The 13,698-nt window shown below is 39.4% G+C and overlaps 2 protein-coding genes across 2 annotated transcripts; both read right to left on the bottom strand.

The window, feature by feature from the left end:
* Nucleotides 1-3,393: 3,393 nt before the first annotated feature.
* Nucleotides 3,394-4,802, bottom strand: LOC126568214 (uncharacterized). The gene is made up of 2 exons (XM_050224656.1): nucleotides 4,638-4,802; nucleotides 3,394-4,562 (listed from the first exon to the last, which is right to left on the bottom strand). The coding sequence occupies exons 1-2, from the start codon at nucleotides 4,800-4,802 to the stop codon at nucleotides 3,405-3,407; spliced, it is 1,323 nt and encodes a 440-aa protein (XP_050080613.1). The 3' UTR covers nucleotides 3,394-3,404.
* Nucleotides 4,803-9,220: 4,418 nt separating this feature from the next.
* LOC126567546 (uncharacterized) lies at nucleotides 9,221-12,343 on the bottom strand. The gene is made up of 3 exons (XM_050223764.1): nucleotides 12,310-12,343; nucleotides 9,981-10,237; nucleotides 9,221-9,895 (listed from the first exon to the last, which is right to left on the bottom strand). The coding sequence occupies exons 1-3, from the start codon at nucleotides 12,341-12,343 to the stop codon at nucleotides 9,221-9,223; spliced, it is 966 nt and encodes a 321-aa protein (XP_050079721.1).
* Nucleotides 12,344-13,698: the final 1,355 nt, after the last annotated feature.

The following is a 13,698-nucleotide window of genomic DNA, read 5'->3' on the forward strand; positions in this document are numbered from 1 at the left end:
GTTCAATAAAATAGCAAAGAAATCCAAATAAATGATACGAAGTGTTGCTACAAAAAAGGCTGTTCCAATTTTGTAGCCGTTACTGTTGATATTATTGTTGATTAAGTGGCATCATTTGCAAGTTTTTAAATCATTCCCACGACATTTAGTCATAATCTACTAGGCACTTTGCTTTGCACTATCGGATTCGAATCTTAAATGTTCTTTTAAATTGCAGTAAGGAGAAGTGTTTGTGTCCTTTAAAAAATAAAATGCGTCTTTAAAAATAGAATGAAATAGATACAAAAAAGGTAGAACATTGTTTTGTCCCAATAAATGATATACTATGCACACTGTGTCCTTTTCAGTTTAGCAGCTCATGTATGCCTAGCAGCTGTAATCATTCTCGTAACACAGAAGAAAGCTTCCCTTACAGCAACAGCAGTAACACTAAGTTTAGAACGGACATTGGCTAATGGATAATCGTTAAAAAAAACTCTCCGTTAAAGAATTTTATATAAAAACAATGATTAAATAAACACATTTTTTAAGCTGTTGCTAACAAAAATGCTAGACTAATTTTAAAATACCTTACATTCATTACAATCATCTAACAATACAAAGAGCTCTAAAAAAAAAGGAAAAAAACACACGAAAAACAGTTCATTATACAAACTAAACGCTACCATAGCAAAATTGATTGCATTCGTGCTAGAAAACAGGAAGCAAATCGGTACAGGAAAGGGAAACAAACACAGCCCGAAGGGGAAAGTGTAACTTTTAAATTTCATTTTACACCATAATCAGCCGGGTAAAAGAAAGAAACGATAAAAAAAAGGTTCTTCGATGGTCGAAACAAAGAGCTGGGACCTTTGCGCCTAGAAAAAGAGGCAAACCAAAAAAAAATCCCCAAATGATTCCCCATTAGTAGCTTTTGTGTCGTTCCTTTTTTTCCAATCTTTTCTTTTTTTGTGCTGCATTTTTTTGCTTCTGTATTAAAATTAATATAAAAAAAAGCAGAGCGGAAGATGATGATGGTATGGCAACAGGAAATTTACCCACGAATTCTTCCCAATGGTATGGTGACGGGAGGGGAGGCCTTTTTTGTTTACGCTTTTTTCCTTCTTGCTCGAAAGAATTCTTATATTGGTGTTGACATATTTTGCAAGTGAATTAGGAACTAGGCGGCATTTTTAGACATTTTTGTTACACATACCACGCTGCCGTTGCTGGAGTTTTGAAACCATGTTTCCTCCAATGGGAATTCTTCTAAGGCCGTACTCGTGAAAAGAAGGGAAAATGGAAAGAGAAAACGGATAGTTAATGAACTGGAAAACTTTACTTTAAATGAGGGTCTAATGGGGACTGCATGAAACGGAACACCAAAAAAAAAACACATTCTTTCGTAGAAAAATTTCCATCTAGCAGTGAAATTATTCGTAAATTTTTGAGGGAAAATTCAATATTTCCAGCAACATGAGGATATAGCATCCTCATGGAAAGACTGCTTATATTCAATCAAACTTTAAAATATTTTTATATCATTGAGCGCGCAATAGTTTGATGGAGCAACGGTTAGATTTGATTGAACGACTAATTTTGTCGAGTAATTTCGCATTTAATGCTCATCTACAGCGTATAACACTAGCTTATAACGGAATCCACGACGTGAAATACCTTCTGCGGTCCTGTGTAGAATTGGAAACCACCATGATTAATTAAAAATAAATATTTAAAACCGTTAGCACAGGAATTGATCTCATACCCATAATCGGACTGCAGAAAGGGGATAAGGAATGGAATAAGTATGAATTACAAGTGTACAAACCATAAACCGTTTGTTCGAGGAATTGACGGTTGAATCTGAAGCTTAACCACGATCCTTTACACGAGCTTTAGCAGCTTAATAAATCCCTTAAATGACAAAAGTTTCGCGGAACGGTTGAATATCTGCAGACGGATATTTTTGTAACACGAAGTACAAAGCAAGGACTCGTATTCGGATGTCCTGGCACCTTAACACTGAGGTTTTTTGTACCCAAAACCTTCATATTAAGCGAGCATCCTTGAACAGAAAGGTACTAGGCATATAAATCGTAGACAAGGTCTCTTAAACCTTGCTTGAACCCTGCTTTATAAGAAACTTCTTGGACGAGAGCACTTGGGCAAAGACTACTTCATAATAAATGACGATCATTAAACGGAAACGAAGGCATTACCGGGGCATGTTAGTCTTAGACGGGTGAGGCTCTTTGGACGGACAGGCACGCCGAAGTTCCCCGAACGAGTAGTCAAATAGAACTAATTATATTAACTGTATGATACATTCATGCTTGCTCAAACAGGCCGTTACAATTATCAATCTGTTTGTGAACTTCTGGAATAGCCTAAAAGTTTGTAGGGCAGGGGTAGAAAATGGAGTGTGTCTTGTGTTTTGCTTGTGCCTCATTTCTCATTTATTTTCCATTTTTTCGTTTATCTTGCCTTGCTCACTTCAAACAAAAATGATGTCGTTAATTCAAAGGCTGAGCAGCTGCAAAAAAGTCAACCACCAAGAGCTTAGAATTCGACATAAATTCGGAAAACCAATAATTATTCTATGTCAAACGATAGAGCATAGTAAAATTGTTCCTGAAACCTTAAAAAAATACACAAATTGGCAAAAAAAAGGTATGTTCTCATAAATCAATGAACTCGTTGAATGTTACATAAATTAGATCAACCTTACTGCTTTTTTATTCCAATCCACTATCAATACGTTTCTACTATATTCTTGTCCTCATAGACATCGTCCATGCAAGAACATACTCAATCTTGTTGAACTGATCTTTTTATTTTTTTTAATTCACTCTATATTTGCTTGGAAAGATTACACAATCCTTTCACTTGTCTTTTAAGTTTGCGTTGCTTTTTGTGCGCTACTTTCTTAAAGTAGTAGCCTCGACCGCTCGATCATGATCTTTATTTTTAATATTAAAGTAAATATCGGATTTTTTGAGAGATTTTGTATTAATTTATCTTTTAAAATAAATCAAAAAATTCACATCCTTTTGCATGAAGTATTCTAACCAAGAAACTATACCATGAAATGATATCGACACAATATGATCTCACGTTGAAAAGAATTCACTATCCTGAGAAGCATTGTATAAACTCACCACACCCGATTGTGCGTTTTTTTTTCCGTCAATTCTGTGTCTCCACCTGATACCTGGCAGCGTCGATTAGCTCAAATCTTTAAAAAAAAACATAAATTAGAAAATATACTCCTTTCGTAGCTCATTCTGCTGCCCATCTGGATTGCCCCATTTTGTGCCACATACAAACAGGGTGTCTAATATCTTACTAATGTATAACTACATCTTGGCTGGCTCTGGTCGAAGCCACGCCGTGTGAGGAAGTTAAAAGAAACCGAACGGATCGTTTCACACACGTCGCTGGTGTACCTTGATCGTGTGCTCGTCCAGATGGGAAATCGTACAGAACCGTGCCTCGCACTGCTTACATTTGATCGTTTTGTAACGATCACTAACGTTGCTTTCGTTCACCTCTTCGGGGCCACTTTTGGTGAGTCGATTTTTGATAATATCTACGTTCGTATGCAATACGAATGATTCCGGCGTACGCAGTACGATTGGATGCTGTCCCATCATACTTCCAGCAGACAGCAGCTGATGATTGTTCATACCCGTGCGGTAAAAGTGTGTTGGATCTGGTAACGTTGGTTTAGTTTTGGGTGAACCGGACGAGCCACTGTCGCTTAGTGAATCAAGCTCAACTCTTGTGTAAGCTTGAGCCGGCAGGAATTCGGTAGGTGATTTTGTACCCATTCCCGGTACATCTATATTATCGTTGCCGGTGTCTACCGTTTCTCCAGCCGCAACATCTTCATCCAGCTCGCCGTCGTACGACTGCACCAACCGGTTGCATTTGCGCACCGTAAATACGGCTCGTCGGATAAATTCGAAGGCTGAAATGGCGCTTTGCTCTCGCAGGTACATGATGTGGTACAGTGAACGGATCGCCTCGGTCAGCTTGTACAGCAAACATTCGGTCAAATGTTGGGCGTACGTTTCGGAAAACATGAACCGCTTCCGGCACGCGAAACATTTCTTTTCTTTGTAGTCTTCCGGCAGGGCGAACGATACGCCGTGCTCTTGCAGTCCGTCCAGCTCCATCACGTCGTCTTCGATGAATTCTTTCTCCCGGTAACCGAAAAGTCCACTGCTAGGCTCTACCAGTTCTTCTTCCACATTGTTGTTCGGTGGTTTAGCCACAAAGCGATGCATAATGGCCGGCTTCTTTGTGGGTGGTTTTGTGACGTTTCGTGTGTTCGTTGCGCTGGTCAAATTAACGGACCGGTATGCAGTACCATCCTCGGTGGAAATGATTTCATCTCGGCCTATCACCCGTTCGTTGTCGACCGATGGATCTTTGGCTTTCGGTAGGCTGTTGGACAGATAGCTAGCAGCTAGCAAACTTGCCATATTGTCAATTGCCTGTTGCCGGAAGGTATACGCGTGCTTGAGATACGAAATGCAGAGGACGCATATTCGCTTCGGTAAGCCATCGTTTATTGTTACCTGAAACGGTACAGGAAAGGGAAGTGTCATATTTCACCAATAGCAGCTGTAACATCCGGCCGAACCGCCACTAACCTTAATGCCGGTAACTTCTGCTATCAGCTGAAAAATGGGCTGCTTCCAGCGAGCATATTCTCGATAGTGTTCATGGCAGTAGGCTGGTATGCGTGCGAAAATATTGTGCGACCCGGGACACGAACAGATACGGCACAGCGTTTCGACATCGTCAATATTATCCATCCTGTACCGGTGCGAATTTCCGCTACTCTACCACTCCCACGGTGAAAGCGGAAGTGACAATAACAGCAAAGCGAAAGTGGATTTCGCACAAACAAAAAAACACACGCACACAGTGGAGCAGTCAACCACTGAGCCCGACAGTTAAACACGTCTCAAGCACACTTGCCAGCAGGCAATCGTAGTTCTAAACATTTAGCGAATTGATGGATATCCACGAAACAGTAAATTAAACACTAAATTGCCATTTTCAGTACGCGAAACGGGATCAAGCGAAGAACATCATCAACCCGAAATACGAAAATCGGCCAACCGTTGTTTGACAGGTGGTTTGAGGCACGCGTTTACGCGCGTTCGGGTTGAAGTGTGGTAAAACGTAAACAAATGACCCAAGAAGCACAATTTCATCATACCCACATATCAAATACCATAGATGCAACGTAAGCCGTGTTCAGACATACGAAAAAAATATTTTTATATAAAAATATATAATTTTGATACTTTGTTGATTATGCATGCGACTCAAAAAACAGAGGATCATATTAAGATATGAATTTGAAAAAAAATCAAAAGTGAATTTTTGCTCGCTTCAATTTTCCCAGGAAAGAACTTATAAGATAAGTTTAAAGACGTCTCTGATCGAATACTAGTTCTTACTCCTTTCTCGTAATATAATATTTATTTAAAACATCATTGTGTTGAACCAATGTAGTTGGCAACCAAATGAAATCTGTACATAAAAAACGTAAGGGTAACACACGAGCGCGTGACCCACTCGAACCAACCACGAACCGAACTTCGTCATCGTCGTCGTAGCTTAGCAACAGCGATCAAGCTAGCGCAGCAAGCGAAGAATTGATGAAGAGAAAAGCGGGGGTGCATGCCTCCAACGAGCACAAGATTGCTCAATTTAAGATTGTTAAAATTATATCCAGAAGCTCATACGGGAAGGATGCCTAGATGCCAGGATGCCGGGAAGAATGATAGGCTGTCAACGGAATAAAGAGGTTTTAGGTTTTCAGATTTCGGTGTTTGCATGCATCCCAGAGTGTGAATGCATCTCGGAGTTTGCGAGCACACCGGAGTTCGCTTGAACAAAGGTGGGTTCTACCGGGCCTTGACTAGTTACAATATATAGAATATCTTGCCACCTTTCTATAAAAGATCCACGGCCTCATACAAGACCTAAAGTCATCATGAAAATGTAAATATTTTCCTATGTGGTCCACGAAAACATAAAAGCAGATATCAGAAAAAACGTGGCCCAGTGGTATAGGCAACAGCGGCGTCGGTATTCTAACGGCAGGACCGGGGTTCAAATCCCATCCGGACCGTCCCCCCGTAATGGGGATTGACTAACCAACTACGTGGTAACGGCAGTCTAGAAAGCCATTTCGATAGCCGGCATGACCTTAGAGGTTGTTAAGCCAAGAGCAAGAAAACAAAAGAAACAAAGCATATATTTTTCTACCGTAATTACTTTATTGAAATTTTCATAAATCTTCAACTATGTATAAAACTAAACCTATGGAATGCACATTTTCGCCCGATCCTATTATCCTGTTGCTCTATCCTTCACTCCACATACGTAATAAGTTTCCGTTTTTTTTTTTTTTGAACACTTTGAAATCCTATTCGTAGCCGCGTGCGTGTACTTTCTCTCACGCTGAATAGTAACTTTTCCTTTCCTTACATTTCCACACGTACAATGGCCATTCCCTACTTTGCTTATTCGTTGCTATAGATGCTGGTATGCTGAACAAATCGGAAGCTTTTCCCCATGAACCTGGTTGAGCAATTCATTGTTAATAATCATTTAGGATTGTTCAAGGGGGCGCGCTCCTCTTCCTACTGCACACAGCAGCATTTTCTTACCATATACTAATTCACTGTTTCATTGTCGGTTAACAACGAAACGCACAGCTCATCGAGACGTCTCTTCTGCAACAGCAGCATATACATATTTTATGGTAAACACAACATTTTTAGTAAGGCAAAAATTGGCTAACAATATCGAATAAATGCTCCTTGCGTGCGGTTGCGGCTCATTCTCCTCTCGGTATGCATGATATGTATGATGTGACGATTACTGATCTCGTTTACAAAAGGAACGATTGTGAAAAGAAAGATTTTAAGCTGGACTTTTGTCGTTTTTCTTCCTAAACACAAATATGCGAATAATATAATGATGTAAATATATGCACATTACCCTATCTTTACATAATAACACATTTCTCGTTTAAGATGGTTGGAAATATCATTCAATCGTACACATCTCGTACTCGTGCTTGGTAAGTAACGATCGCGATATGCACTCAATTCGAACGAGTAAGCAAACTCCTAACACTTAACTAACAATGAAAACAGGGGGAGCCCACCAGTGCGCATATGTTAGATGATCGGCCCCCGCAATAACGATCAACATGATTGCTTAACGATAAAACTTAACGGTATATGTTATGATGCAACAAATTCTATTATAGAGATACGGGGTTTTGTTCGTTAATCAATTGGGAAAGTGTAAAAAAAAATTTCAAACATTTCAAAACAACCAGCACTAATGAAGGTTATTTACGAGCTTTGCGCGTTATATTGCTATTATTGCTTTTAAAGTTGGTTTGATAAGATTTTTTCATCTTTTTCTAATGGTTAATATCCTGCAGGGTAGCTCTAGGAAGGTTAAATAAGAAAGGAAAAAAGGAGAGAAAAGTGAAACAAAAAATAAACACCAGTGACGGATAACAAATAACAGTTTAACCAAATGGAAATAACATTTTTAACAATGGTAATATTGCGCCTTGCAATAGGTAAAAATATACAAATAAATCTATCAAGATTACAAAAAAGCACACACATGCATACAAAAACTCGTACAAACATTAACAAATAAATTATAAAATATGCTCTTAGCAGTATGCAGCAAATCTTCTACACGAATATATACAGGTTTTCCATCCATCTATGGGAACATTTCATCCAATTTGGTGTAACTTCCCTTAGACACTTTTCCTAACTGTTTAACATTATTTCCTTCTGTGATTGCAAAGATCCACACATTGCAGGTTGGAAACTTTTACTCCTTACTCTGGATGAAACGTTCTCTTCAATGGAACCGAAACCCGCTTTAAAATTATTTCCGTGTTAACTCGCCGTCTATCGATCTACTTCACCATTAATAGTTGGATTGCACTTCAAAAGTGCGATTTTTTTTCTTCGTTCGCTTTTTATCTTCACTATTCCCTGTCGGTGGTCATACGCATTCACGCACGTTACCGATCAGCCTTTTCTTTTAGTTTCCTAGCGTTTTTTGTTTCTTCTTTTTGATCAGCAAAATGGTTGATTTAGCGCTGATGAATTATTAAATAAACAGCTACCTAGTTCTAGTATTTTTTGCCCGATTGGCAGCAGAACAAAATACAGCTAACATCGTCAGGTTTCACCAGATTCTGATGTGTACAATGTACTCACTAAGACTGTACATGTCGAGAGCATCGAACAAAACATCAAAAGCACTTGATGTTTTTTTGGGTGAAGATTTTATAATTTATTGTACGATTTAACTGATTGCTTCTGATCTGTCTTGTGCGAGACTAACTGACCGAGCACTTAAGCGGCTGAGGCTGAAGCGAAAATGGTGTTGAGGTCCTGTTTCGAATCAAAGCTGGAGGCAGGACAGGAGAGAAGAGGTTGATACATGCCGCTTCATATGTCCCCTAAGAATTTTCTGCCCGGAGGCAACAGGGACCTTGTAATTCTACATTTTTTGACCGAGGGTCAGTGGCAGATGAAGCTGTTTTAAACCGAAATGGATATTTTTGCCCCAATCCGAACATCAGGGACCCCGATAAAGGATTATCCATTTCTGTAGTTCGTGTTTTAAGGGTTGTTCGATGCTTTGCAGAGCATAGGCTAAGCGATAAAGTACACAACTGCACATACGCGATTCTTGATATAACACACTCACACTGTCTCATCAACTAAACTTACTTCACTAGCTTTGATTGGTTGCCCTCGTTGGGATGTGGGGGTAGGTAGAATGATTTAGCTTAGCAGCGTACTTAGTGCTAAGATGCGTGATCCTTGATGTTCCTTCAATTCCTTTTCGAGCAGTTTTAATGATTAATTACAACGCGATACAGCGCCGGTCTTCATACGGCAGGATTGGGATCCTTATTCCATCGAGACCGCGTTCCCTCATAGTGAGGACTGATAATCAAACTACGTGGTATCAGCAAGCCTAGTAAGCCATTAGATGGCCGGGGTGATCTTATAAACAATCGATACGCCAAGAATATGATGAAGACACACACATATCTCTTCGAGTAAAACGCGCACAAGATTAAATTGTAAACGTAGACTTTGTTGTTAATGGAAAAACATGGAGCGGGGGATGTTTTCGAGTTTGTTGCTGTCCGCTTTTCCTAAACTATAAACAGCTCGACATATTGATTCGGGATAAGCGACGGTGTCAGGATGCTTGGAGCAGTGGCCACCAGTTTATCGTGATGATGGTGCGTAAGTGGATGTGGATGATGATGGTGGTGGTGTGGATGATGATGGGTGGGATGATGTGGTAGATGAGGAAGGGGGGACTCGTAGAACGTTGTGCCGGTTGTTCCCGGTGGACTAGCCGTACCCATCAGTGGTGCATGGTGGGGTGGAAAGTGTACCGACGGTGGTGGGATTATCGGTGAAAGCTGCGAACCGGGATATGCTCCGGCCAGCCCACCGGTTGGTGTTGTGACCGTGGGGATAGCGAGCGGCTGTGAGGAGGAACCAGCGGCAAGCGGTAAACTAAGCAGCGATGCCGACGTTGGTTGTGGTGGTGAGGAGGACGTTCGAATCGTCGACGTTCCACCATGATGCCGTTGGGACGTTCCCGAAGAGGAACTCGTGACCGAGCCGGAACTGGAACATCCACCGGTGGGTGAAAGTAGTGGCGGTGAAGAGGATTGTGATGTGGACGATTCGCCACTGGATGATCCGGCTGTACCGACCGATGATCTCGGTGGTAAGGTTGTAACGAGTGAAACTGACGGATTATTGGCATTACGTTGGTGCTGAGGTTGATTGCGCTGATCGGGGCTCAGTGCAAGCTGTCGGAGCAGAACGGAGAACAGAGATAAACGTTTGCTTCATATTAAATTTGGTTCATCTTTATCAGGGTTTCAACGCGCCTACCATCGTCGGTTGTGCGTGACTGTGGGTCGGCATGCCTGGTGGTGCCGTTTGATGAGCTGCCGGTCCGAGATGATGCGGTGCACCGGGCGGCGGTGCCGTGCTGTAGTACGTGGTCGGTGAGACTGGTGGGCTTGGGTAGCCCCAGTAAAGAATCGGTTGCGGATAGAAGGCGGCATGTCTCGGTGGTGGCAACACGGCTGACGGTGGATGCCCAAATGGAGCGTATCCACCGAACGGAGCACCGACTATTGTACCGCCTAAAATAAGGAAACAAAAAAATAACTCTCATTAGTCTTGTATGTACTTTAAAATATAACAACAACAAAAAGGGTAAAAGTATATTAACAAACGAGTTATAGTAAAAAAAACGAGGGATAAATTTAACATTTCTAGTAACGAAATAATAAATCATCAAAAGGGAGAAAAAAAAGATAAAACAATAATTTTCAGTGAGGGTCGGTACAGGAAAAGGTCAATAACTTGTCCATAGTGTGGTCCAGAAAGAGAGGAATAAATGGTTCTACTAAAAAAAAAAATTTGTAGCATTATGTTAATGTTAAAAATCGAGTTGATTGACTTAAACTGGGGTTTTAGTTAATAGAGTAAATGAATTAATTAAAAAAAGGATTTGATATTACTAATTTGACCATTTGTTTTCTCTTATCGGTGTTAATAAAGTTGTTCTTTTGTTATTTATAATCTCATTATTTTAAACGTTTAACATTTTCCTTTATCATAGTTGCAATCTTCACTTTGAAACTTGATCCTTTTTGTTTGAAAAAAATAATAATAATCATATCTTATGGCGCCTGTCAAAGTAGAAAAAACCAAATTTTCATCATCAAAACGCAGAACAAACATAAAAATGAATTTAATAAAAATTACAAAGAAAAAACTACAACACAAAACATAAATCTTATAACAAAAAAAATAAAACATTCATAACAATGATAGCATGCCTTAAAATACACATAAAAAGGTACCAAAAATGCAAAAAAAAAAAAAACATAAATGCAAAACAAAATTGTGTGCAAAAATTACAAAAATGAAATGGAAAATTAAAACAAAACAAAACAAAAAACATTAAAATGAGAAGGGTTAGTAGCGATTATGGCTAAGTAAGAGGGACACAAATGAAAGAGGAGAGGTGGCAACAAGAACAAACACAAAAAGGGAAGTAAAAAAAAAACAAAAAAACTAAGTTAACAAACACACATAAAATAAACTGATTTCGTAACACTCACCGTGAAAGGAAGAAGAAAATGCAAAAAAGGTACATTTTGTAAGGAGAAATGGATATTACCGTTTGTTGAAATGAGCGCTTTTTGCTTGGTATAAGTAAATTGCCAGCATCCGTGTACACAGTATACCCACCACAAAACCACCAACGAATATAGTAATGTAAGGGGAGTAGTAGTAGTAGTAGTAGGCACGATAACATCATCATCCGGGGGGACAGTTTTTCACTAGATGCCAGCCAGCTATAGCCACACGAACTCCACACCACCAGCCAACAACAACAACGTTCGCCGTCCACCTTGTGTTTTATTTTATTTTTTTTTTGGGTGTGTATGTGTTTGTGTAGTTGTGAGATATAGGAGAGATGTTGTTGTCCGATGGAGATTTTTTCTACTTTTTTTTGTTGATTTATAGCTATAAATGCATTATGTCCTCCCACAGCAAAACTACGCACCGTCAGGACACACAAACACCACCATGTCGCGCCGCACATACACTAAACACATTACGGGGAAATCGGGACTTTCCGAGCTTTTTGCACACAGATAAGAAGATATGCACCACCGAGATAAAAAAAACACAGAAGAAGAATTACAGTGATAGCGAACAGAGAGCAAGAGAGACGCACTATGCTTTATCCACCCTTTTAAGATCTTTTAAGTAGCCGTGTGTATTACTAAGACGTTTCGCAGAGGAGTTTTATGAACAGAAGAACACGGTGACTAAAGTACTTGGTATTCGGACACGGACAATATAAGTACAACATGGACAGAAGTGATCCAATAGCACCATCATCAGGTGAACTAGATGCAATAGTAGTTCTGGGTTAGGAAGAAAGACACTAACATCATTGCGTGTTATGTTACGTACAGTAGTTTTGCGTGTTTCAGGGTCTAAGTCTAACCGTTGATAATTGCCCAAACACCACAACGTACGCTTGATTGTCCTGCACCAAGGTGATCGATGCCATTTTCATCTAAGCAAGTGGAGAACTAGACAAATACGAATGAAGGAACGGTGATAGAATTTTTGAGCCATCAGAAAATTGCAATAACATATACGAGAATCACGCTCTTTCCAGAGTACGTACTAGTGATCGGAATCGGTTCTAATTCCGAAACCATCGATTCCGACCGAAACAACACAATTACGTACGTCACTATTTCACTTCTCCTCTAAACGATGCATGTTTAAATATTAGCTACTCTATAATGTAGGAAATTATTTAATTAAACCAACTTCTGCAACCAACCAAGAGGACGCGGATACGACAACTCACTACTAGTAAACATTAACCCACAAATACACAGGCACGAAAAATGAAGCGCAAAATATTATTAACTGTGCACTGGCTGTACTCTCTCTTGCTCAAACTAGCGCAGAAAGCCTTTTTTTTCTATCATAATTTCAATGTGGATTAAAATGAAGGTTATTTCCTGTATTTGTGCGCTCCCTCCCAATTTTTATTAGCATAATTCTTTCGCCATATGAGTATCATCATTAACCCGCACAGCAAATCAGCAACGGTACAGGCCGCCCGGTTAAGAGAGATACAACATTTAAGAGTGGTAAGTGGTAAGATAAGAAGCCAGAGGTAGAAGATAGTAGAACGCACGAACAGTACACCCAACAATTTTCGGACAAAACAAAGCTCTCTGCCAACTAACCGCGGCCAGCCAAGAAACGAGTGTGTGATAGATAAACCGTTAAAAAGCATATTCATGTGCCATTTGTAGGTAGGGTTCGAGATTTTTTTGTAATAATTTTACAATATAAATAAAATATGAAAAATTTGTTTTTCCTCACACCAAATACCACATACACATACAAAGTAAAGCGAATAAAGGTAACGCTTTTAATGGAATCTATATAAAACTAAACCAATAAACAAAATGAACCCAAATGCACCAATCAACATGAGATTATAGAAACACATGAATATGCTTATTTACAGAGAAGAAAGAAACAGTTCGAAAAAAGGAAAGAAACAATACAGGCGAGAAAAACAAATAAGAGAGATCAACAGTGAAACAACAAAGTACTAGTAAAAATTAAAAAAGAGAAAAACAGAGACTCTAGGTTATTTATGGTAGTAACGAAAAACGAAAGTGTTGAAAATAATAATTAAAAAAAAAATACTTTCACTTATATTATTGTCAATTATTCTTAAACCATCAGAGGCCAGCGGGATAGAATATTAATTTGTGTGTATTCATCTCAAAGAGAAACAAAAGAAAGAGAAAAAAAACACGATACCACCTAAATATATAATTATTCTAACATTACATGCCTATTCCTTCGCAAGTGTGAGTGTGAGCACACGCCTGTGTGTTGATTGGGTTTTGTATATTAAACTAGCCGTGTAGCCGAGTTATTTATATCAACAATGAATGCCGTGCACGGTGATCCTTTCGCTTTGTCCTATTTAATTTTCACAGTTTTCCGTAGCTTTTGTGTCTTTAGGGTGTGTGTGAAAAAG

Source organism: Anopheles maculipalpis, chromosome 2RL, assembly GCF_943734695.1.
Source record: "Anopheles maculipalpis chromosome 2RL, idAnoMacuDA_375_x, whole genome shotgun sequence".
In the NCBI taxonomy this organism is placed as follows: Eukaryota; Metazoa; Arthropoda; class Insecta; order Diptera; family Culicidae; genus Anopheles; species Anopheles maculipalpis.